This window comes from Akebia trifoliata, chromosome 12 (genome assembly GCF_017979445.1).
Source record: "Akebia trifoliata isolate Shusen 1 chromosome 12, ASM1797944v1, whole genome shotgun sequence".
In the NCBI taxonomy this organism is placed as follows: domain Eukaryota; kingdom Viridiplantae; phylum Streptophyta; class Magnoliopsida; order Ranunculales; family Lardizabalaceae; genus Akebia; species Akebia trifoliata.
Window position 1 is genome coordinate 36,025,819 of NC_141386.1, and position 27,218 is coordinate 36,053,036.

The following is a 27,218-nucleotide window of genomic DNA, read 5'->3' on the forward strand; positions in this document are numbered from 1 at the left end:
GGTTCCCTCTGCAGAGAAAAGTTGGGCCATTTAGGCATTATATACAATATACCCCCTCCACATTGTGATGAATATTTGAGCTACCCTATGTGTTTTTAAATTGATGAAATGCCCCTAATCCTCTATCTTTTCTTATATATTAGTTGAAAATAATTTAAATATTTTCATCTTTAATTTCTTATAAAAAGACCTTGATTTTTCTTAGTTTTGGAAATCGATCATTTATGATTTCTAGGATAGGATTCTAACTCCTTTAACCTTCAAACCTAAAAAATAATGTAAGATTTTACAATAATAGAAGATGAGGATTGACTTTGGAGAAAAAAAAAATCAAGGGAGTTCGGCTAGAATTTGAAAGATTTAGGATCTTTAAATCATTTACTATTGGTTTCTTGGGTAAGACTGGGGTCAAAAGGGTATGTTATGTGTTTCAAAACACTGGGAGGTAACTCAAATATATTCACTGGAAGTTAGTAAGGGACTATTTTATCTTTCAGCGTAGGATGGGCCCCAAACCTCATCTCTCTCCTTCAAACAACTAGCAAAGGTTCCTGTACTCCTTGAAGTAGTATTGCAACTTGCAACCGGGCTCCCAATCTTCTTCGAGTGCCACGTAACACACTCCTTCGGGCCAAATCAACCTAATCCATCATGGGTTTGGAGTAGGGCCATTTCACATATCATTATAGATCTACCAAACTGTGGTCCCAATTTCCAAGTTGGCAAGCTGACATCTAAATGTCCATTAATAACACAAAGTTGCATGGGCCAAATAACAAGACCCAAGATACCATCGCTCTTGGACTTAAAAGGAGAGCTTGACATGTCTTTGGGATCATCTCTTGCAACAGATTCTCTTTTTATCTGACTTTTGTTTAACTATATACCAAAATTAAAGCCTCGAACTATCACTCTGAGTGGACCACACCAATGCAGTCCAATATATCAAGTTCAAATGGTGGTCCTGCTAGTCTAACATCACACCACTGTTGTGTTGGATTACTATCGTATTTTGGTCCATTGGGTGGTCCAAACTGGGGACTCATTAAAAGTTTTGGATGTTTGAGAAATCAATCAAATAGCAAAACTGTTAAAATTTGCTGCCTATAGAGAGAATATTGACATTTGGAGCTTCTTTAAGTGCAATAATTGGATCGGATTCTAGGTGATTAGGTCCGTCTATTAAGATTTGGTAAATTTGAATCCAGATAGAGGTTATTGCTTAATGGATCGGACTTGGATTGTATTTTTGGAATCCGATTGCAAATTTTTTATCGGATCAGATCCAAAAATTTTGTTCTTGATCCGATCAGGTCTACACTGGGATCAGATCTAATTAGGTTCTTACCAACTTTAAGGTAATCGGGTCCAAACCCGACCCATTGACAGCTCAATTTCTAATATACTTAGGATCTTTGGGTAGCAAATTCTGGGACACGTTTATGGTTAGAATTAGAATGCCTTCCTTAGGAAAAAGTATAACCGTCGGCCCATGTTTAATTAACTATGGGCCTTGGTCCATGGCGGACTAAGGACTTAAGGGACTGGTTACTCCTCCATGCCTTCCTTTTCAACTCATTGAAGTTCCTCATTCAGTCATGAGACTCGACCTTTTATAAAGTTTAATTGCAGCAAGATACACAACACATCCAAAATCTTGAGTAGGAGAAGAAAGAGAGGCACAAGGGTTCACCAACTCCATAATCAAACAAAATTAGGCCCAAATCTAATGGGGTTGGATTCTTTAAATGCATAATTAAAAAGATAAGAATGTAATTATTTAATTATGAGCTTTGATGAATTTCCTTTCCAAAATTAGGGTCGCAACTTGGGCTGACCAAACCCGAACCCAATGGGTTCAACCCGACATTGGGTGAGGTATGGGCACAGGTAGCTAGGTTCGGGCCCAGGTTTGGGCAAAAATAATTTGAATGGACAAAACCAGATAGGCTTTGGACATAGACATTGGGTTGCTTGATTTGCTTAAACCTGAATTTAATATGATTATTATTTAAAAATATTATTAAATATCTTTTCTTTCTCATTCACATTTCAAACTTTAGTATATTTCACGCCGGAGGTTGGGTTGGGCACAGACACAGTTTGGTGTTTGTCAAGTGTGGGTTAATCGCCAATTCACTCAGAGTTGCAGCACTATCTAAAATATACTCTTGACATATCTTAAATGATAAAACTTAAGTGAGTTTGGCCCCTGTTGTGTTTCTTTTGTCTATTAGCAGATGTCATGTCTTATGAGACACATAGGGGGTGCAGACTTTTCACAATCATCTTCAAGTCATGCCACAGTAACATTAAAATTGACATCGAATCTCACATTGCTTATGTGGAAATGCACACATAACCGTAGACACTTTTCACTCGCATCTCAATGAAAAGCATCTATGGTTCCATACATACATTCATGTCAACAATGTGAGAATCAATGTCAATTTTAATGTTACTCAACAATGTAAGTTAGGCTCCCAACTTTACTAAGGTTTCTAAGCGTGCCATGTACTAGAGTACCTGACTCGCCAGGAAGCCTTAGTAAGGTAAGGAGGCCTGACTATGTTAGGGTATCCCTACTCTTTAAAATTTAATTGCAGGATTTGTGTGGAATTGGAGATCTCCTAATGATTTTAAAAGTGGCCACCAACGGATAAAATATTGATTCCTTATCTTATTGTCTTTGCTAAAAATAACACGTTTATCATTCATGATTTACACCAAATGCAAATATTTGTACCAACCCATAATAGACATCAAGAATCACATTAGTCATACCTATTGAATGCAAATATATGGACCAAACTTTTGACATCTAGAATCACATCAAGCATATCCAATACCCATGAAGTTTTTAGATCGAGTGATTGATATTAACCATCCGTTCATTGATCAAACTGTAGCTGATCTCCATTAATGCAAGATTTCTATTTCGATCCACAATATATGGTATACTGGTTTGACTCTATAATGCCCGAGATTGAAATTAATAAGGAAGAAGTTGGAAGTTTTGTTGAAGAACGGACAATCCTGTCGAGAAAGAATTTGACGAGAGCTCAACACCAACAGATACACATTTTCAACAAAATTTAATTAAGAGGAGGACTAGCTTGACTAAAATAGTCAGACGCCCAACCGTAATAACGCTTTTGAATGTCAAGTAGTACTGAGAAGCCTTTGTAACATAATCGTTAAGTTGGAGTACAGGTTTAAAACGGCAAAGGAAAACTTTGTGAAAAATGGATAAAACGAGAAAAAATGGGGAAAAAACAATATCTATGAAAATGTATTTATAATGTAATGCATAATACATTAAATATTTATTCTAAGTTTACAAAAAAAATTAGTCAAAAAAATAGTATCAAATATCTTTGTATGGTAACATATTTCTAAAATATTATACATTATATGAAAATTTAAAAAAAAAATAATATCCATTAATGTATCTTTTGAGCAAAATAATACACTACTAAAAAATAAAAATAAAAACGTATAATATCAAGTCATCATCATCAAATTCTACATTAAAGAATGAACCAAAGCACAAATAATCACAAGACCATAAAAAATTAACCATTGACCTACAAAAATGAATTTTTCACTTAAAAGACACATTTAGAATGTAAAAGTCATGTTTAAAATATAAACTTTTTTTAATAAGTTGAGGTTTTTTTTATTGTTTTTGTCGTTAAGAAGAATTTCTTTTTTTTATTTATTAAAAGGGACCTTTTTTGTTACTATGCTTTGTAAGTTTTATGTTCTAATTAACATAATTGGGCTGAGCTCTATATTCTTTAGTTAATATAAAAATTAAATTCTTATTCTTAAAAATTAAAAAAAAAAAAAATCAATGCACTCCATTAAAAATCAAGATACATTTGATCAGGTCCAATTATATTCATATCACATGTTATTAATCTAGTTTTGATCAGTGATACATGATGCTACAAAAAATAATCAATTCAACTACTAATAAGCACTCAATCTTTTCATATCAAATCTAATAAATCATAACTACCAATAAAATTTTGTGTGATCAAAGTCACATATCAATGAATGGAGAAAAATAACCACATGACATCATCAAGAACATTAATATGCAACGGTGCAAGGGGTAACACCCTCTCCCAAGAGTGTGGGGGTTTAGCCTTTGATTTGAATTTTTTAAGGGGATATGAAAAGGGTAATAGTATAATATTTTCTTAAGAATTTCCTATTTAAGAGGTTTCTTATTTAGGGGAGATTTACATGTTTTAATAACTTTCGAATTTATAAATAGAAATCTAGGATTGTAAATCATATGAGAAAATAGTGATTGTTCTTGTTCTGTTTCATGGATATAAGCACATTGTCGAACTACATAAATCTTTATGTTTTGTGCGATTTTGTCTCTTTGTATTTCAATTTTTTTACAAATTCTTATTCGATTCTTAAAGAAACTAGAGCTAACACTGTTAAATCTTATCAGTTTCAATTCTTATTGATTAATCCACTTTCGATTCTCAAATTAATGGAACTGGAACTGACAAAGAATTTTCTTTTAAATGTTTCAAGCTCTCATTCGCTTTTGATTTGTATTGATTCCAATTCTCATTCGATTTTGTTCTTGGAGAACCTATTTTAATTTCATTTCGACTAAAAAGGTACCCATTGACACTGTTAAATTTCTTGGTTGGGGGAGGAAATCTACACGTGAAAGGTGTAACCCACACGCACATTCTTTGTGGAACTCTATCTTTAGAGCCTTGGAGACATAAATATACTCTGGATTGAGAATCCAACACCACCAACACACGTTTCGCACGCCTACACTCCTTCCTTGCTCTCCTCACTCATCACATCATCCTACAGTTGCCAATTTCGTCAGTTTCTTTCACATCTTCTGAGTTCTGACCCATGTATCTCAGCTTCGAGCCGCCACTACATGAGCCAAACAAAGAGCTACATAAATCTAAAATATTGACCACTAGGTCTAGATTCATGTCATTTTGCTTGGCATATTAGATTACAAAATACAATTTAAAATCAAAATTTAATTTGATCAAATAAGTTCAGATCTTCCTATTCAAAAAATTGAACCCAATCAATAATAATGGACATACATGACTTTAAATAAAATTGAATGGAGGAACACGGTTCATTTAGCTCGCTTCAAATCTTTGAGATAAGACTTTAATAATAATGAATTTCAAACTGGAGGTAGTATTGATGTTAAGTTAGATTTGAATGATGACTTTTATATGAAGACAATCAAACCCTTCATTTTCTGAAATAATTGCAAGTGTTCTTTTTTAACCTTGAAGACCTTAACCCCCATTGATAGGAGAGGCAATAATTCTAATAACTTATCGACATAAGGGTGCAATCTTATATTTGTTTTCTGATGTGATTTTGATTTTTTTAAGGCCCTACTTGTGATCAGGTCTCAATCATGTCAAATTCACGAGTATGGGGAAGCCTAGGGCATCATGGGCATGATGACTTGCCATTATCTTCACTTCCCTTACTCCTTATCACATGCAATTTATTCGGCATTCTAAACTCAATAGTGACAACTAAACACGAAGATTACGCTTACTATGGGACTTAACCACAATGTGAAAAAAGTCCAAATTTGACGACTTTAGGCCATTGAATTTCATAAAAGTCAATGGATCATGGCGTCGAATTGGCATCAAAATTTTCATTATCACTTTTTTTTTCGACAGCCCAAAATTGTCAAATTAAAGAAGGATGAGAGAAATTTGATGGCTCTAAACTATCAAATTTGGGGAACATCAAGAATTTCAACAGCCTTGGACCGTCAAAATTCAGTTTCTAAATTTTGAGGACCTTAGTCAGTCAAAATTTTCAATTTTTACATTGTGAACCCAACATCTTAAGGCATGGATGGTAGCCAACATTCAGCATTTGTTGATGTGTTCGTGAATGCACCTCGCTTTCAAGAGGACTCGCAATATGTCACATTGAACTAGGCCCAGGATCCAGTATGGTATTCCATTCACATAAAATAGGAGCGGTGTCTATGTGGCATGTTCTAGTTGGAGTTTTAAAAAAAAAAATTGATCTATGATCGTCGTTCAAAATTGATTTTTTGAATCAACATTTTTTTTCTTTTTGAATATTTTACTTTTATTTCTTTTACCTTCTGAAAAGAATATAATTATTTAGACAATTAACAATAACTGATGAGACTCAATTATGGCCTAGAAAATCTTTCACAAATGGGAAATAGATGTATTACTAGAAGTAAAATAGCACATGGAGTAGAGTACTTAATAGAAAATCTTCCATTAAGATTGGTCAAGTTGTTTTTCGTTTTTAGTTTTTTGTTTATGGTATTTTATATTATTTTTCTTGCTTTTGTAGGGGAGAAAATGACCTTACACCACACCCATAATACCCTCCCGACAAAGCTCCCAACATGTGACATCCTGATTATGATAATTGTCATTAAGGTCTAACTCTAACAACCATAGCTTAGTAAAATATATATGCTCTCAACCAAAGATATCAAAGATCTCTTGCTGGGATTTATTGTTTGAAAAAATGCCAAAAGTTGCCGAAGACAAAATTGAAACACAATCATATATATCAAAAAGCAGATGAAGACATAATCTTAAAATTTAATTTGAGAAATTATTAAGTTTAAAAGGGTTTCAGGTTTCTCACATATAATTAAAAATATCGGACACATAAATTTTACACCAATTAAGAGTTTTTTTTTGTTTTGTTGATAAAGGTAGTTTAAATTTTATTAAATAGAGTAGTTATATTTACTTTGTAACATCATGTTATAGTAAAAGTCATGTTTCTAAAGGCGGAATAATATACATGTAAGAATTCGATAATTAAATTTTAGTGTTTAATATAAGAATTGTGTGGGCATGCAATAATAAGAAACACTTGAATTCAATTCCTCTAGAACTTATGAACATTGTACTCGACAATCTTTTGTAACTATGTTCGTGTTTAAGGAATAAATAATGAAAGGAGACCCTTGAACCCCAGCTTACCAATCAAAAAGAGTAAATAATTAAGAAAATCCAGACGACCCTTGGATAATCCTTGGGATTGGAAGGAAGATGGACTAGGTAATGGACTGTGATCTCATGATCGTTCACGAGAAGGCAGTATTCAATATCATTCCCATGTATCATATTGGGAGGGAGAGTGATTAAAGGGAGATCTAACTGATGGTAGGAATCTCGGCACATGATCATAATCTCGAAAAGTTTGGAAATAATCAAGGTCAATCTTAAGTATTAGAATTTAAATTTGGCATCAATGTTTATTTGGCAAGTATCATATCAATGCTTAGAAACTTGAAGTTGTAGATCTAAATGGTTATACGGAGGTTGAAAGAATTTTCCCCACAAATATCATTTTAAAGATCTTGACAAGAGCTCACTAAAACATGTTGGTTGCAAGTAAAGTTATAGATTTTAACTTATATCACTTTAAAAGAACAAACAAAACATATCTACTTTTGAGGAGAGGAAAAAAGACAAATTATATGCACATAAGTAGATGCAGTTGGATGCAACAAAATAGCTCTATGGTATTATAAATGAATAATGATTTTCTAACTAGAAAGTCTTTTAGTCAGTCAATACTTCGTTGACATGTCATGGACGCATAATCATAGATTTTTTTCCTCGGGACACACAGCTACACATCTTCATAAAATGTGCAATTGTGTATCCCGAGAAAAAAAAAAGATCTATGATTTCATGTCCTTCATAAAAAATGTGCAATTGTGTCTCTCGAGGAAAAAGATCTATAGTTTCATGCCCATGCCACGTCAATCAAGTGAAGACTTTCTAATTAAAAAATTAGCACTCAAAAGAAATTTAGACAAATTAAAGGATATTGAAGAAGCTTTCCTCCATGAAGTACATAACCATTATTAGATGTATTTTAGAAATATATATGCACTTAATATAGATTGAATATGTGACATTTTGAGATGTTGAAAGGATAGTGTGTGTATTGATATTGGATTCCTTGATTACCCACCCTATATCTTAAGATTAGAATACTTATCTTTATCATCTAAGATTCCAACATGAAAAAATTGATAAGATATAAATTAAACAAAAATCTATCCTAGCTACTAGAAAATTACTAATTAAACATCACTTTTTTAAAAAAATAAAAAATAAATATCATTTTTTGAAAAAATAACATCTAAAGTGCAATTTTCATGGATGGAGGGATCTCCCCCAAAAGTGCGGACTTTAGACATCGATTTATGTTTAGTATTTAGACATTGGTTTTTGAGAAACTAGTGTGTAAAAATTGATTTTTACACATATTTTTGTTATCCGAATAATAGACATCACTCATATAAACACCACTTTTTACTATAGACATCATTTAAAAAGTTATGTCTAAAGCCTTTTTACTAATAGTATATATTATAGATAGAAAGTAAAGTTGGAACATAAACCCAACTCAAATTAAAAAGAGAGAATGTTGGAAAGGGATCTGCTCCTTGTTCTTTAGAAAGATTGTCATTGTTTTAATTTAGGCATTTTTTATTTTATTTAAATAATTAGGCCAAAAAGCCACAACTTATAAGAACAAAAAAAAAATGTGTTATTATTGAAGACAATGAATTTTTTCAATTCAGGCCCTTGGAAATGGATGGTGGTTTGGGCAATGATCTTTGTCAACAAAAAACACAATATCCCTTTTTTTTTTTTCATTATTACCAAAATTAATAGATATTCAAAAAATAATACATATTTTTATTATGTTATATTAGAGATGACTTCTCTTTTTCCTTAAATCAAGTTGAGTCGTGATAATCTAACACTCTTTTTTGTACACTCCCTTCACAAAATCATAGATCATTTGCTTCGAGATACACAAGGACAAAGATTTATGATTTTGTGAATTGCCAGGTCAGAGAACGTAACAGAAAGAGTGTTAGATTATCATGATTCAATCAAGTTATCTAAAGGAAAAAAAAAATCTGTGAGAAATTTAGAAAGCCGATGATGAGGGTGTCAATTTGATGGTCTTGAACTAGGATCAACTTAATTCCCAACCATAAAAGGTGGGTTCGAGCTAGAAATTCTAGAACCATTTGGTGAACATTGTATGGTACTCTAATTGTTTGATAACTCTTCCTTAAGAAAACTAGATTTCAGGAAATTTTGGTGATTTTGATCCATCAACATTTTATATTGTTTTTTTAGTGAAAGAGGTAACGTTCATGATTGATGATAAGAAGGTATGATACAAGGAGTTTTGTTGCTTAAAACTAATAATTTCTATAGCCCCGGAAACACACAGAAATAGCTCAGCCTTAGCTGAGCTAATATTTCCTGGCTTGAGATGCTTACGTAACGGTGTTTGTAAATTAGAAATTACCATTTATTTCAACACACCCTTCGAAATCTCCACTAAGATTTGGCGGTTTGAATAAATTGAACAAATCACGTCACAAACCCTAAATCTACCTCTCTTCCATCCATCTCGCATAAAATGGGTCCCACCACAATTGCTTTTGTCGGTGTTGGCTGATGACTCCATCTATCTCCTCTTCTTTTAGGTAGTTTTAACATACACCTACTTATTTTGGTTAGTATTTGAGATACATCCTGTGTTTTTAATTGATGACATATCTCCTTTTGACCATGGTCTTCTCCAAAAGACTAATAGAAACTGCCTTAAATGCCCTCATCTTCAATTTCAATCTCTTGCAAAAAAATTGAATTTCTCCCCCAAAACATATCATCTTTAACCTCTAGGGTTAAAATTTTACCTTTATGATCAAAATAATGATTTTATGTCCTTTTTAAACTACAAACTTCAGGACAAGATATAATCTTTTTGAGAGATTTTATTTCCATACCAACTTTTGCTAATGCCACTTCAATTCATATGTAAATCTCCAAAGAATTAGCAAACATCTTTGGGTGATGTTAGCAAAATTTGGTGTGGCAATGGAAGTTTTATTTTTTTTAAATTAAAGTTGTTGACAATGATTTATTTTTTTCTTAAGGGTGATGAGGGTTGAGAAGAGGTTGAAGATGTTAGATTGGAAAAATTATTGAATAAATGTGTAAAAAAACCCTTTCCTTGGAGATTAATGAGTTTGAAGACGACAAATTTATGAGAGAAAAATCGAAGGCATGTGGGATCATGGATGAGATATCAGTGCGAAAAAAGATTTTACTTATAAAATATAATTTTTGGTGAATGATTGTGCATTTTTCAAATAAATAATAATGATTAATTTTTCTCTTTTAGTGGTAAAATATTTTTCAATTCAGCCCTTTAGAAAAATGATTTTTCCCATATCCTAGTGTTATTCTCTCTTGATTATCTGACCATCAATATTAAAAATCAACTCTCATTTTGATATTTATAATGTTTAATAAAGCACCAAATTTCATCTTTTCAATTAATTTATGGTTCTATGACTATTTTCTTAACAAGTATACACAGGTGGAAGGGTTTTTGGTCTAAGATTTGAGGGCATTTAAATCATTTCTCATTAATCTCATGTAAAAGACCATGGGCAAGAGACATGTCTTGTGTTTGAAAACATGGGGGCATTTCAATATTTATCAAGATAAGGAGGGGTACTTGTTTGGACTATTTGTCAAGTTTGTATTCCAAATGCATAGGACCCCACACCTTCCCCTCATCTAACCATAATTTCGGTTCCTTTGGAGACGAGTTCTTATTCCACCAACTCGAAGTCCTATAGTTTCAAACCTAGTAAACTAAACAAAAAACCATGGGAAAAGAGTGTGTGAATTCTCTGGTCAGAAAGGAAAAAACCCACCACAGAGAATAAATTAAATTATTAAAATATAAATTAAAATAGTGCAAATTAGACCAAATTAATTAAATAATATAATAATAATATTAAGAAGGCAAATAAAACAACTCACCTCTCTCGCTCTCTTTCTCTCTCTAACGCCATATAGTATAGTAAAGCCAACACATACCATCTCAAACATTCCTTGTTGCTTTAAGAATTAATACCAGCTTCAAACAAAGGAGGTGAATTTCCTCTATTTTAAAAACTTCAACAACTGGTTTTCTTCTTCTTCTTCTTCCATGGATACTGCTCAATGGCGACAGGTAGTGAAATCTGCTTACTGGTTCCTTTCATGTATAAAATTATGTTTTTTCTACATGGGATTTTTTTTTTTTTTTTTTTGAAGGTGGTTTGTAGAAGAATTTGATTTGGGTTTTGGAGAATTTGTTGTAAAATTCTTATTCAAGGGTTCTTTTTCTTAGAGATGATGTTGTTCATATCATAGCTAGTACAAGTCACACATCTTGTTAGATGTGTGATCAAGGGATGAAAAAAAGTTATTATTTTCTTTCTCTTTTCTGGTGTAATCTAGAAAGTTAAAGCAACTACCTTATTGTGTTTGTCACTTTGTTTGTTGAAACTTTTCTTTCTCTTTTATTCTCTAGAGTTTTTGAGTGATGATCCTTTTGTTTGATCTTGCAACTTTGAGATCTCTTCATGGTGTAAAAAAATTATTTTTATTTATTTTTTGTTATTTGGGTTTTAGGAGATTGGACTAGTGAAACCCATGGAGGAGATGGTATCTAATACATGTTCAAGGCCTATGTTAGAGAGAAAAGCAAGGCCACAGAAGGAACAAGCCTTAAACTGTCCAAGGTGCAATTCAACCAACACTAAATTCTGTTACTACAACAACTATAGTCTCACTCAACCTAGATACTTCTGCAAGACTTGTAGAAGGTATTGGACTGAAGGTGGGTCTCTAAGAAATGTTCCTGTTGGAGGAGGATCAAGGAAGAACAAGAGATCTTCAACTTCATCAACATCAGCATCATCAAAGAAGCTATCTGATCATACGACCCCACCAAACTACTCACAATCTTCATCTCAAAACCCTAAGATCCTTAAAGGCCAAGATCTTAACCTAGCCTTCCCTACCACCACTGAGCATTACCATAGCAATATCTCTCAATTTGTTGAATTACCTAACATTGAGAACAACAATAACCACAACCTTGCTTCCTCTACTTCATCTTCTCTCTCAGCTATGGAGTTTCTGAGGACTGGCTACACATCTGGATTTGCTTTACAAGATTTCAAACCAACTCTTAATTTTGGTGGTGATGGGCTTGGAGGAATAAGTGGGTATGGGAGTCTTCATCAAGGTGTTCAAAATAGTGGTGGAAGTGCTTTGTTTCCTTTTGAAGATTTGAGACAAGTTTCAAGCACAACTGAGTTTGAGCAGAATAGAGGACAAGGAGATTCAACTGGGTATTGGACTGGAATGTTAGGGGGTGGATCATGGTAAAGAAGAAAAACAACAACCAAAGAGAGAAAGATGAAGTTGTGTTTCTCTTTTTTCTACATGGTTGGTGACTAGTTTGGAGCTGATAAGAACTAGCTAACAGATTGCATAAATGGGCTTCCTTTTTTTTTTTTCTTTTTCTTTATTTATATTTCTTTTCTTCACTTTTGTTTTCTTTATTAATTGATCTTTGTTAACCCCACTCCATCGTTTTTTTTTTTTTAATTTTACTCTTTGATCCTTGTGAACATTATGAAGCTTATTTTAGGTTGGCTTCAAAAAGGGTGTCATGGAATACTGTGTAGGGGTAGAAGAAGAAGTCAAAGCCCTGATGTTTACAGGGCAACTATGAAGAAGAGAAGCAAGAAGACTTCTATTTCTAAGGCTTACACCATGGTCTTTATTGAAAATTTTCTTCTTTCTCAAAATAGTGGAAGAAAGAGGAGGGCACCCAATGTTGTTGTTCTTGATTATAGTTTAGGAATTATAAGAGATTGTGAAAGGGTGTTTGTATGGAGTCTTATATACAAAATGAGGTGTGTATTGTATTTATTTTGAATTAAAAAACAAGAGATCCAGTGGGTTAATTGGAACTAGTATTCTTAGTATTTACTCAAGTGAGCTTTCTCTCTCTCTCTCTTTGAAAACAGTTGTGGAATGTCAGGCCTCATCAGCATATATCATGTGAGATTCTTCCAGCCATGTGAGGAGCTGAAGGACAAGAAGAACATCTAGGTTTGATCTATGATCCAATTCTTCACATTACATGGTACTATGGTAGGCCCACTTCTGTGAGAGAGATAATGATGAAGCCATCACATTATATAATTAAAAAGTTAACAAGAGAACCTCTCTTTCCTCACTTTTCTGGTTTGATTTAGAAACAAAACTAAGAAACTCAACAAGTTGTGATGATAACCAGTTCACCTGCCTCAACCAATAGCACACCTAATGACTTCTATGACCACTCAGCTCGCAAACATTGTCCCATTTCCATCAACGATCATTACTTTGATACTATATTCCCTCTTTTTATATTAATAATTAAAAGAATCTGACAAACCCACCTCTCTTTGTTACAGAGAGGGACCCATAGACATTCCCCTTGGCAAGCGTGCTGAGTTCCATTTTCCTTTATATATAACTTCCCCATTAGTTTATAGTTGATCCTTGGCCTTAACTGGTTACCACTTAGTGCTTATAAGAAGCAATGAAGATGCACCACCACTTCTCTACTCATGGTGTGGTTTGTCTTGCCAAATCTAAACCTCTTACTTAGAATTAGGGAAGTTCTTTCTTTGAGGCTTCTCTATTTCCTTGAAATTTATCAAGAAACTGAGAAGAAAAAAAACATGCTCGAGCAATTGATTAAAATAATGGCCAACTGCACTGGAAGTTATAATAACCAAGTGATAATTAGGTTTTTGACGGCAAGTTATTCGTCGATAATTGGTTTCACAATGAATGTTGCTCATGCCTAATAGTTTGGCTTTAGGCATTATAAAAGGAAACTAATTAAAAAGACATGTTAGGAGTGGGCTCTAACATATTACATATCCAACTAGAACCAAGGACCACTCATTGAAAACGCAAGACAACAAATTAGGAGTGGGCTCTACCTAAGAGCTCCGACTCTTTAGATCGTGATGATACATGTGGCAAACGAATATAACATACATCTGAAACAGGTGAGATCTTTGGAAAATGAATGTGCATGCGTTGGGAAGGTGGGGAAACCTAACAAGAGGATTAAAAATAAAAAAATAAAAATAAATAAAAAAATTGTCTATTAATCAAGTGAGTGTGTGTGTTTTGAAGTAATTCACGGACCATGCAATGGCGATGGGTCAAAGCCTTTCCCTATCAAGGTAAGCATGTCTTTGACGGGTCAATAGTAAGAATGGATGAGAATAGCTATCTTTGGTCATCAAGCATGGGCAACGAGAGAGACGGGGTGATGAAACATCCACCTATACAATCAAGTAATGAAAGGAGGTTATGCAAGAAATCCAAGGTATGTAATATTTATTTATAAAATATGAAAATCTATCAGATTATTAAGTAATTTGATCGTCAGAGTAGAATTGTAGATATACAATAAAAATAAATAAAAAGATTAAACTTGAATTTTTTATCATTCAATATTATTTGATTGATTAGTCTCATCAAACACACCCCATGTTACTTCAAAAGAAGTTTCTTTTGGATAATTGGGTCCTATCTTTCAAATCTAGATTAATCTAGCAAGGCAGATTAATTTAATAATTGTTGGCGATGCTAATGCCTTCCAAGAGTCCACTCTTCATTTGTCTGGTTGTGAAAATCTCTATTTGAAATTTCCGAGCCTCTAGTCTTTGGAGATTTGTAAATACATAAGAGGCAAGGCAAGTCACCCAATTGGTGACCCAACCAACGAACAAATTCCATTACTGACAAAGACCTGTTTGATGGAAACCATTATATCAGATACATCTGCCCCAGGAAGCTTTCAACTTCCATCAATCAATGGTCATTCAGTAGTCGTGTTATGGAGAGAGCGTGATGTAGGACTCAATGAAAAAGAAGACGTGAGATGAACAAAAGCCTAACCTCATCAACCGGGAGATCTCAAGAAAAAAAAAATGCTCTAATACCAATAGGGTGTTCTTGCTTTCAAGGAAATAGTCAATTTTTAATGATCTTTGGTAGTTTTAGTTTTTTATTTAACCATATAGGATACGAAACCCCAATATATGGAGATAGTCTTATGTGGGTGACATGTTATCAAGACTTGAGAGACATTGACAAGCTTGGCAGTCTCCTTACAGAAGTTTCATGCTTCACCAACTCCTCCCCAACCAACAAATTTGGATGACTCTCTCTTGCTGGCCCTGATTTGTCGTCTTCATAGAGGTGACGAGGTAGACCTACATGACTAGTTACCATACTTGAGATACACTAACCTCCACTCATATATTTTGAACTAGTTGATATGGAGACCAGTTGACCAATAGTGGGCCTCTCCAGGACTTGGACAGGTATAGTGGCATCTGAGATGACAAGTTTTAGCATCCATCACCACACAAGGGGAGACACTAGCAGTATCCACCAAAGTCCCAGGCCGCCAATGGCCCCTCAAATGTCACACCTACTCTTGTCTCAAAACTATGATTTGTCACACAAGGCTCCAATGATTCATCAGTCCATGACTGATCCCGGCCTGGGTCTATGGGGGTACATTCCCCCGAGCATAGAGAGAGCTTATCAATTTGGAAACAAAACACATTAAATTTGGATGAAGCATGTAAAAAAGATGAACACAAGATCCTCCAAATATAAGAGAACTTTAACTGCACAAAGAGAAATACAATATACTGATTTTTCGCAACAACTGAGGATAAATCCTTGAACAATGGTCCACGTTATAAATAAAAAAAACTCACTGATCAAAACCATTTAAGTACCCTTTTACAGTTTTGACTTCTGTACAAAGGATATAACAATTGTGTAAGAAAAGAACAGGATCTAAGGCTTTTACAGAAGTAGGACCAAAGTATCTTTTGCTAATAAAGACCCATCTCTCACTGGTCTCCATTGATTCCAAAGATACGGACCTTGTGCATGTTCGGGAACTTGGCAACAACTAGCACAAACACAGCCAGTGTATTGAGAAAGAGCATTGGATGTTGATAGTCAGTCGTGTGCGAGGCGATCAAATACCTGCCAAAGTAAATTATCGACGTTAGCTATCCCCAGTTTTGGCCATATTCTCCTCATTTTTTAATCTTTAGAATAGAATTATAATAGTTAAACATACACCAAACATGGTCCGAGACAGAATTTAATGGAGGAACAGGATTCGTTCAGCAGACACTAAATTTTTGTGATAAGGTTTTGATGAAATCAGATTCCCTAGACAAAGTGAATTGCCATATGACCAAATCATTTTTCCAGTTAAGGTCAGTCTAGTGATACAAATAGCGAAGAAATTCATAGTTCAGTTGAAGACAAACATTTCATAGGATCTAAAATTCTCTAAAAGCTTTAATGTAACACCAGTATCAAACATGTGGACAACTGAAAATATTGTTTCCCTTTATTTTAGTACGCAGAAACCATTATGAAAAATTACGTCCCCTGACTTCTAATTCTTTCATCTTCATGTCCACACTCCATATTCTGTTGTGTGAATTAAGCCCTAGCCTATTAAACCCCAGGAACCCAAGCCATGCATGTGGCTACATTTGGGTCTAACTTATTGAGATTCGGAACACAAACTTGTGGTCTTCAGAACATTATGAGAAATAAACATGCTTCTTTAAGTCACAATGGTCATGCTACTTTCATGCAATCCAAGTCTTATCTCCCATGCTGCTCGTTTGAAGGTAGATTTGGATGTCAAATAACACCCTATCCAGGTTAGACCCAAAGTCTAAGAATTAACCATTATAACCAATAATGCTTTGCAACAATTATTGTCCCTTATAGCAACAATAATTCCCATACCCACTACAAGAATGAGATCCAAATAACATTGCCTCTGAAGACCAAATATATATATATATATATAGTGTGTAGGTTAATGATAACCTTTATGTGCTGAAAAATTTCAAGCCCTTCAGGACACGAATACATACTGGCAAAACTTAAGAAGAGAAGAACCAAAGTACCAAAGCTTAACTTTACCTTTTAAGTCTAATGACAAGTTAAGAGACAAAATTGTTATATAAAATTAGAACAAAGATTGCACACAGCAAAATAGAGAAGAAATAAAAATTCTCCCAGTGCATACAACAAAGAACTAATTAAATTCACCAAGTGCTTTCAAAAAATAAACGTAAAACACTTTCGATCAAATCAGATTTCTAAGGAAAACCATCGACTACTCATTCCAAGTTGCTAAACTACTATTGAATTCCAAAGAGTTGGATAAATGTTAACTAAAACTGCTGCTACCGACCAAAACCTCCAATTACACAGTTTGCAAAAAAAAAACCCACACCTAGCAATGCTAAAAAATAAACATAAATTTGTTGAACACATGATGAGTTTTATAGCAAGAAATTGTAAAATAGCTGAATGCTTCAATACACAAACTAAGAAACCTAGGACCCATTTGTCTACCATCCAGAAAATTGATGCATTATACCGGCTCCAAAAAGGACCCACAATCAGAGTTGAGAAAAAAGAAAACATATAGGGTAGAAGTATACTCACAACACTACAGGTACAACAGTCAAAAACTTTCTATTGGGAGTGAGCTGCTTGCCATTGTCAATCTGCTCCCACCAAGTCAATCCATTATAAATACCCTGGTCTTCAGCAAATGGAGTTCCCTTCTTCCAGTGGAAGAAATGATAAGTAACCTGAAGGAAGAACCACATCCCTCATTCATGCCAAATACAGATGCATAAAATGCTTGAAGAAGGAGTGAAAGAATAAAGTGACAAAATAAAATGCAAACAAAAGTTTAGACTCTTAAATAAACGTCTCTAATAATTTGAGCTATGTGACAGCAGTATAATTTTGGTTCTCTGAACAACACAATTAGAATGGAGGCATAACAATAGCTAAGCGTTGGGACTCCAACCAAGTGTTAGATTTTTAGTGCAAGGTACTACTGATAAATAAAGAAAAGGACATAAAGACCCAACCAGGAAAGAATATACTCGGAATAGAGAGATTAAATGTAATTCAACTAAATATTTTATTATAACTATACAGTAGACGATAAAATCTCAACAACAACAAAAATTTCATTGCGAACAATAAATATTCTTCTCTGACTCTTCATATAATATGTAATCGATAAACAAAGTAAGTCACCGAAACATATGTTAAAAAAAATAGTAGCATTATCATGGTAGCTTTACAAGTCTTTTTCCCTTTTTTTTTTTTTTAGTGTGTGGGTGTGGGGGGACATGATGACTACGAAAAGCTTTTGGACATTTTAAGTATGGCTAAGCATAAGGATAAGTTCATAGAAACTACACTCTGATGCAGTGCTGCTAACCATAATCTCTGCTACGGTTTGTGGAGCCTAGTAGTACTGGTCAGCAAGGAGTACTCTTCATCATTCCATAGTTTTTATCAATAGAGCCATATGTCAGATTCAAAGTGCCTCAGAACATAATAGTGTTGTTTCATGTCTAAGAGATACCACTCGATACTGAAATTAGGAAATAGGAATGGAATCCACATAGTTCATGGGCCCTAATTCAGGTATCGCAAGAAACAAGCACAACTTTAGGAGACTTTTGAGAAACCAAGAATTTGACTTGTATTAATCAAATTCCACTTTAAATTTTACACCAAAGTCAAAATAGCAATATTAGAAAACCAAGATTCAAGCAAGGCATACATATTAAATATTATTACCTCCAAATATTGCAAGCAATGTTTACAATTACAATTACAATGTTCTTGCATCGAATGTTGAATATATCTGGGAAGTGTTTTTTTTTTTTTTTTCTCTATCTTTTCTTGGAAATTATATTATTCATCGCCATGGATAAACAACAATGAAAAACTTCCATCGATGACAATTGTTAAAAACAATTTGTTCTACAAAAGGTTAAAAATTTGTCACATTGGTTAGCTAATAAACCTACTAAAGGGTCATCAAAATTAAATGGGCAGAATTATCTATAAATACCCAAATTATATAACAAGGTTCTCTTCAAGATTCTCCATCCAAAAACTTTTTTTTTTTCTTTCTCTCGAGAAACTGCTTAAAATCCTCAACAACGAATTCATCTATCATTATCATTTATTAAAAAATAACTTAAAAACAAAATAAAACCAATCATAATTCCCTCCTCCATAAGTCCATAACAATTAACAAATAGACAAACAAATAACCATTATGTGGTCAAATCCATAGAATCAAAATAAAACCCTAATCATAATGAACGAATTGTAAAGCTAAACGAAAATTTGTTTAATTTTTAATTTTTTTTTTTTTTAATTTAAAGAGGAGGCAATAAATGAACAAGGGAAGGGGGAAGAGAGATGGAGGTTACTTACGATGAAATGAGAGAGATTGAGGATGGTCCAAGCCATGCCAGGGTTGCAACCGAAGACAGACAAAATCATGAGCCATGAGAAGAATAGGATCAAGATGTAGGTCGTCCACACACCAGGATACATGAACCACTCTGTGTTCTTGTTCTCATCCGGTGGTGCCACTCTTTCTCCGTACAGCTTCCCCATTCTCTCTCTCTCTTTTTATTTCTCTAAATCTAATTTTAATCTCCTCGATCAATCAACCACTAAATAGATAGATCTCAAATCAAATGCAGAGATTTGAAGATCTCGAGGTGCAGAGGCACGATATCTTACTGTTTTATACAATTTCTGTGAGAGAGAGAGACATAGAGACAGAGAGACAGAGAGATTAAAGTTTGAAACAAAAACAAATAGAGGCGAGAAAGAGGGGGAGACAATCAGTTCAAGTAGTTGGGTGGCGTTGAGGGTGGCGTTCTATGTAAAAGGAAATCGTTGTCTTTGTTGTGGGAAGTAGTTGGTGTGGATCTTTATGTTGATCATAAAAGAGGAGTCCTTATCCAGTTATCCTTGATGTATATGTAGTTGGGGTGGCGTTGATCTTTATTGATTGAGTTCGACTAGTCTTACTAACTTTGTAAGATTTCGACTCTTACTAAGGGTAGTTGATTTCATCTTGTGGCATCCAAAAACATGATCCCATGTTATATGATTACAGAGTACTAAACTAAACTGTAAGAACTTTTTTAAAAAAGATAATTATTTTTCATCATTAAATTTTAATTTTAAATTTAAGAGTTTCAGAAATGTTCGATAACCATCCTTTTTCAAATCCTTAGATGAAATACAATTTTTTTTAAATTTTTTTTTTTTCATATGATTTCTTCTATGAAATCTAGAGGGTTCTGATATTGGATTGTCAATATGATAATCTATTTTACCAAAATATCCCTTAGTAAGACTTAAAATCTTACTAGATAGTAAGAAAAGTATTTTTGTAATTGATAATCCTTGTCCTTGATTATGTGGGGTATGTCGTGAGGACAAGAGCTATGGCCTCAAGCCCTCAACCGTTGGATATGTACCACACCTAATCTATATTTAAACCATTCCTTACATATTTGGAGTAGATAATCCCAATTTGGACGACCAACTACATTTTCATCACTATTTTAGGCCTATTGACAAGTTTTTCAATTTGTGAGGATAGCATTTAATACTGTTATAGAAGGAGACATTGACCTCTCAATTGCATCGATGGTCACCAAATTATTGTTAGACTAATAATGATAAATTAACTCCCTCTAAAATGTATACAGTGATGATACGATTGAGGTGACATGTGCACAGAATGACAGATCTTTTTTTCCTGTGTATCTCAAAGAAAAAGATACGTGATTCTGTGCACTTGCCACATCATCATCATATACGTGTTAGTACCTAGATTTATCATGACTCTTATTATTATTTTAAATTTTTTTTTAAATCTTCAAATAAGAGATCAATTTATTAACACTTTTGAATACAAAGTAAGGTAAGAAATAACTTTTAAAAATTAGAAAGTAATTTCTTTTCATATTTTAATAAAATTGAGATTTTTTATTTATTAAAATTAATATAAAATTACAAACAGATTTTTTTAATTTTTTAACTTAAAAAAAAAAAAAAAAAAAAAAAAAAAAAACTCTCTTAAATGTATCCAAATGAATTTTAAATCAATTATCAAGAATAAGATAGGGTTTGACTGGGATGTTGAAGTTAATGGATTTTTAAGAAGAAATTCAAAAAGATCATTTGTCAATAATTTTTAGAAAATATATATGAATTTTTTATTGAATTAAACCAACTATAACCAGCTTCAACTTCTCCATTTAGATTCGAGAAGTCTTTTTCTCAACTTGATTATTGAGAAATTTTGGTTATTATTATTATTATTGTATCTAATATAATATATGAAATGATGAAAGAAATAAGAAGGGTCCTCAAAGTGAGAATCCACATGACTAATGGATGAGATAAGTTAAAATGGATAAAATAAAGTATGTGTATGAGCATAAATTTGTATTTAGGCATGATCGTCAAATCGTCTTGAAAGTGTTCAAATCTCAAGGAGCATTCTTGAGATATAAGAATGGTAGTAACAATCTCGTGAGCAATTCTAAGAAAACCCTAGGGAGGAAGCCCCCCAAGTTACCCCTAAAGAAAGACAATAAAGGGTTGTCCAGTGGTCATCCTCTTGAATTCAAGAAGAATTCCCAAGACGTGAAAAAGTAGATAATTGAATGCCAAGTCGTGAGCTTGTGAGTAGTTGTTGGGAATAGTTTATAAAATTTGGATAAATTCGAATTCATCAAGGGATTTGATCTTTATTGGATGCAAGATGTACACCGTTATCGAACCAAATCAAGAAGGAAATCACGATTTAATCCTACAAGAAAAAAAAAAACAAAATCAAATAAACAAGTGTTGATTTAGTAACTCAACCTGACAAAGTAACTCAAAAACTCACTAACGTGGTGTAATTGTGTATTCCAAGGGAAAAATTTTACGATTCTTATAGGATATACATCGATTGAGTTTTTTAGTCACCCTATCAAGTTGAGTTACAAAATCATTATACTTATTATAATTTAAAAACATTTTTTATTTTATTTATTTTTGTTTCTTTCTCGTTCACAAATCACATTTCAAGTGTTAGTCAATCATCATTGTAGAAGTAAAATCTCGAATGCCACCGATTCTTTGAGATTTACCTTTAACAATCAATCTTTATTATTCAGGATGCATGAGAACCATTAAAATCATACAGAAAAAATGAGAAAAAAATAATAATAAAGAAGATAAAACACAATATTTATTTATAGAATCTGTTCTAAATTCGGATTATTTACAAAACCTAACTTCCTCTTTTTTTTTTTTTTTTCCACTCCTCTTTAGAGGGTAGCCTCCTCTTTGAATAGAAAAAGATAAAGACTAATCGAAAAAAGAATGAATGAAACTCTTCATTAAGTGTGGGTTAGCATGGGGCTGATCTCCATCTCAATCCAACCCGCCCGAGTTGCAGCCCTACTGGGAACAAACAAATTGTCATGCCTCATTGAAGAAGCCCTAAATAAATATAACTTCATTTATTAAATTCTCCAAGAATTACATGTTCATAATCCATTGAACCTTGGTCAATGGGTCTAGACTCTTAACCTTGAGATGATCAAAGTCATCTCTAGAAATCGGATGGTTGCACTCGTACAAATCAAATAAATAGGAACTTTTAAATTCGAAGAGAGAGAGAGAGAGAGAGGCGGCAGACGATTGGACTTCGCTCTCTAATTGCTCTGGTTCTCCTTTGTTCTACAAGGGCAACTGCAAAGGGGGGAAAAAGAAAACGAAAACCCTAGTTTCTGACCTTAGTTGCAAGTTTCTGAAAGATAATATGGTGGATTTCGATGATAAATTAGCTTGTTTTCAAGCAATTACAGATCTCGAGGATCCAGATTTGTGTACAGAGATCCTAGCTGCACATGATTGGGATCTTGAACTTGCGATCTCGGCTTTCACCTCTTTGAATTCTGTTTCGTTGAACAACCCTAACAACACCGACAACAACGTTGGAACTAGTGAACAATCAAATTCAAATTCAAATTCTTTGGAAGGTGTCGAGCGATCCGGTTCGACTCTGCAAGAATCCGGACCTGTGGTTGTCGCTCATCCCAGTTTAGCATGGAAGGTCATCAAATTACCATTATCTGTGATTTCAGGCAGTTTAGGGTTGATTTCAGGTGCAATCGGGCTTGGCATGTGGGTTGCAGGTGGTGTGCTCTCCCACTCACTTGGAGTGCTCGGATATGGTTCTTTGGGCCGAATTGAAGATGCCTCGTCTTCGTCTCCTTTGGTTTCTGCATCGGTTTCAGTTTCAGAGGCTTTGGATTTTGTGGCAAGATTTGAGAGAGATTATGGGACAACTCATCCGAATTTTGTGACTGAAGGATCATTTATGAATGCGTTGCAGAGGTCTCGCCAGGAATTTAAGCTGTTGTTTGTGTACTTGCATTCCCCGGATCACTCGGATACACAGTTGTTTTGTGAGGGCAGTCTGTGTTCAGAGGCTTTAACAGCATATATCAATGAGAATTTTGTGTCGTGGGGAGGGAGTATTCGGGCAAGTGAGGGGTTTAAGATGAGTAACAGCTTGAAGGCGTCGAGGTTCCCTTTTTGTGCTGTGGTCATGGCAGCTACAAATCAGCAGATTGCACTTCTTCAGCAGGTATCATCATTCCATTGGTTTTCGAGTTCTAATTTATTTACTTTTATAATTATAACTCAAATAGATGGATTCAGGAAACTGAGAAACATACCCTATTACCAGAGGAAAAGATGGATGCAGTAGCCACTTATTTGTTTCCCCATTTTAATACACTACTACATACCTTTTTTTGTTGGGGACAATGAATGTGGGAGCCGCTTCTTTGGGAGGACAAATTGGCTATGCATATTCGTCATAATACTAAGCTATATATTGTGCCCAAAAGCAGGGGCGGAGCCAGGATTGTCTTGTGGTGGGGGCATACTATAATTGTTCGGTAAGGTTGAAGAACATGAAGATGAGTGGTTTTAAGGCAAAAATTCATGGGTTTTTTTGTTAGAGGTTGTAAAAAGAGCATTTAGGTAATTTCTTATTAGTTTATGAGAGAAAACCTAAGTCAAGGGGCAATGTCGTCAATGGGGGTGAGGGCAACTGCCAAATATTAACCAAATAGAAGGGTTTTAATAAACCCAAAAATTCAAGTGAGGGGGGGGGGGGGGGGGGCAACTGCAAAAAGTTTGTGGGGGTAAACTCAAAATACATCAAATCCTCAAGGGTAGAATGCAATTTAAAAAAAAAAATTGTGGGGACAAGTGCCTCCATTGCCGCCACTGTAAATCCACCCCTGCCCAGGAAATTATTCCTATTTTCTATTTTATTGCTGGAATATAATGCACAAACATCCCCGAATTTGTTTTTTGTTAAGTAACATTCCCAAAAATTAAAAGTTTATATATATATGTGTGTGTGTGTGTGTGTGTGTGTATGTATATTATTTGTTTCTTCTGTACTTTGGACTATGGCTATTCACTTGGTAACGAAAACTGTGTTTTAATTTGTCTACCTTTTGGCATTGTATTTGAAATATGAAAGGAGTGTTCTATATTGTTTATTAGTTTGTCATTGATTTTGCTATCATCTGTCTCACATTCTGCAGATTGAAGGACCAAAGAATCCCGAACAGATGCTTACAATCCTTCAGAGAGTAGTTGAAGAGAGGGCTCCTGTTCTGGTTGCAGGTAGGCTAGATGCTGAAGAAAGGAGGAGCAACATAAGATTGAGGGAGGAGCAAGATGCTGCCTACCAGGAGGCACTTGAAGCTGATCAGGTATCCTGCTTGTCTAATCTCTGGGTTTATATTGCTTACAATACTTGACTAGTCTGGGTTTAAATTATTATTGATTGAAGTAATAGGATGGACCTTTCTACTCTACAATCATATCTTTAGAAAGAACCAATTTTTCTTTCTATTTTCCTAAATTAGATTAACATAATGGTGTTTGTTGCCAAGACAGGCTAGGGAACGTCAAAGGAAAGAAGAGCAAGAACGGTTGGAAGGGGAAGCTGCTGAAGCCGAGAGGAAACTTAAGGAAGAAGAAGAGGCTCGAGAAAGAGCAATTCGTGTAGCTGCTGAGAAAGAAGCTGTACTAGCTAGAAGGCGGCAGGAGAAAGCAATGTCACTTGAAGCTGAACCTGAAAAAGGGCTGAATGTTACACAGGTAATTTTTTTAACTCATACATCAACTTTTTCTTGCGGACTTCTTTTGTGCTGATCTTTGGTCAACTCCTGCTGCTGAGAGACTATCTTTGGATGAGGACCGAGTAGTGTGTTTAGACCAACTCGTGTCTGTATTGTTTGGATATGGGTAGAATGGTTGAAACATGTGCGTGCGATCACACGGAGATGAGTAAAGACTGATTTTTAGGATAGTCTCAGTCAATCCAGACATTTACATCCTTATTAAAATTGGATTATGAGTTGAAAAAAATATGGACCATTCATTTCAATGTTTAAATGAGCTACACAATTGTTGTTGTAAGACGTTTTAGAAAGGGGTGATTCCTTGTGAGAATAACATTTATAGTGATATTATTATTTTCACAATCCCTAGATTTACCTCCATGTGTGCTTGCGTGAAGATAAAAATTCAAAATTAGGTTATTATTAAAGGGGCCAACTTGGTAAAGTCTGTGAGCAGTAACACCACAGACCTGTGATTGATACCTCAATTTTACACATAAAAAAGATTGGGTAATTATTTAATTGTAGTATGGTAAACCAATGAATAGATTACCTCTTGAGGTGGAAAAGGAATTCATCTGAAAAAAAATATCTTTACCGTAGTTTTTATTTAAGCTTTCATAATTATGCTTGCTCTTTAAGAAGAAATTTGAGATGTAGAATCTTTGAGCTTGCAAGTGCTTCCTATCATGTTTCTTCTTTCGGTTAATATGTTGATCCAGTGAACTAGTTTGTTGCTTTTTAGTTTTATGGATCTGCCTTAATGTTTATTTTTTTTTTTTTTTTTTTATAAGTATAAAATTTTATAAATATCAAAAAGAGCTTACAAAAGGAGGCTTAGGTAGCCCCCAAACAAGAAAGCAAACAGAAAAAAGAAAAAAACGCAAGAAACACCCAAAAAAAAACTGCAATTTACAAATTACAAAGCCGGTCCCATCTACCATCTAAACACAAAGTCTTCAAAGGAGACACTGAAGAACTCCTTCGTGTTTGATCTAGTTTTTTGTGGCTTCTGTTGTTGGGAAGGGGGTTTTACTAACAAATAGGGCATGAAAAGCTATATCTCACATCTTGAATTTGACTCACTTTACAATTCCTAGTTGGGAGACTTCAATTTTCTCATGGAAAATGGATCAGTAAATCACTGTTTAGTTTTTGTTGTATTGATTCTCCCTTCTGGTTTTTCTCGGTATTTACCAATTTGCATGTTGAACTATTCAACCATCTTATAAATGACTCAAAATTATTGCTGTGCGCTAAAACTCTTACAGCACTATTCATTGAACTTCTTTGATGTTCACTATTATTTCAGACTTTGTTGGTATTTATTCATTAATAGTAAAATTATCAAAACTGGAGGCTTATTTTATATTGTGATATGCTTTGTATTGTAGGTTCTTGTACGGTTCCCAACGGGTGAACGCAAAGAGAGGAGGTTCCACAGTACAGCTACAATCCAATCTCTATATGACTATGTTGATTCTCTGAATTGCTTGAATGCCGAGAAATACTGTCTGGTCTCCAATTTCCCCCGGGTTGTCTATGGCCCAGAGAAGCACTCTATGACACTAAAAGAAGCAGGATTGCATCCTCAGGCCAGCCTTTTTGTGGAGGCAGATTCATGAAAAAAAAAAAGAAGGCCCAAGGATTGTTAGCTTGAGATGGGAACGTAAATGAAAATTTTCATTCTTTATTTCCTTTATGTCTTTAATTTAGAAGATTCAATGCTTTGGACAGAAGATGTTTCTTTTCAAAGCATATTGAATCAAACAAATGACCCACAATAGCTGATGAGTCTGAGTTTACAGTTCAGCTCTACGAACCATTTTCCTCATGAAAGAAATTGTGAACTTGCATTCAGTTAATGATCTATGCAATTAATCTAGGACACTTGATCATTGAGTTGATTGGACATGGTGAGTACCTCTTAAGATGAAGGGAAACCTTCTTTAGTTGTATACATCTTCGTTTTCTAGGCTGTAAGGATAAAGTTAGCCACATTGCCTCATGCTTCGAGATATCAAGCAGCTCATGAGCTTGAAAGAAGTTGGCATCATTGGCATTGCTAGAAGACTACCTAGTTTAAGTTTAAAGGGAT

At 34.2% G+C, this 27,218-nt stretch overlaps 3 protein-coding genes across 3 annotated transcripts; 2 read left to right on the forward strand and 1 right to left on the reverse strand.

Annotated features, from left to right (window-relative positions):
* Window positions 1-10,907: 10,907 nt before the first annotated feature.
* LOC147389960 (dof zinc finger protein DOF4.6-like) lies at window positions 10,908-12,907 on the forward strand. Its single transcript, XM_086419821.1, has 2 exons — window positions 10,908-11,112; window positions 11,556-12,907. Exons 1-2 carry the CDS (start codon window positions 11,089-11,091, stop codon window positions 12,315-12,317), a joined length of 786 nt encoding a protein of 261 aa, XP_086275947.1. The 5' UTR covers window positions 10,908-11,088; the 3' UTR covers window positions 12,318-12,907.
* Window positions 12,908-15,618: 2,711 nt separating this feature from the next.
* On the reverse strand, window positions 15,619-19,841 carry LOC147389961 (uncharacterized). The gene is made up of 3 exons (XM_086419379.1): window positions 19,320-19,841; window positions 17,511-17,659; window positions 15,619-16,013 (listed from the first exon to the last, which is right to left on the reverse strand). The coding sequence occupies exons 1-3, from the start codon at window positions 19,503-19,505 to the stop codon at window positions 15,875-15,877; spliced, it is 474 nt and encodes a 157-aa protein (XP_086275505.1). The 5' UTR covers window positions 19,506-19,841; the 3' UTR covers window positions 15,619-15,874.
* Window positions 19,842-22,468: 2,627 nt separating this feature from the next.
* On the forward strand, window positions 22,469-26,980 carry LOC147389962 (plant UBX domain-containing protein 10-like). The gene is made up of 4 exons (XM_086417978.1): window positions 22,469-23,559; window positions 24,536-24,706; window positions 24,894-25,097; window positions 26,515-26,980. Exons 1-4 carry the CDS (start codon window positions 22,729-22,731, stop codon window positions 26,743-26,745), a joined length of 1,437 nt encoding a protein of 478 aa, XP_086274104.1. The 5' UTR covers window positions 22,469-22,728; the 3' UTR covers window positions 26,746-26,980.
* The last annotated feature ends 238 nt before the right edge of the window (window positions 26,981-27,218 follow it).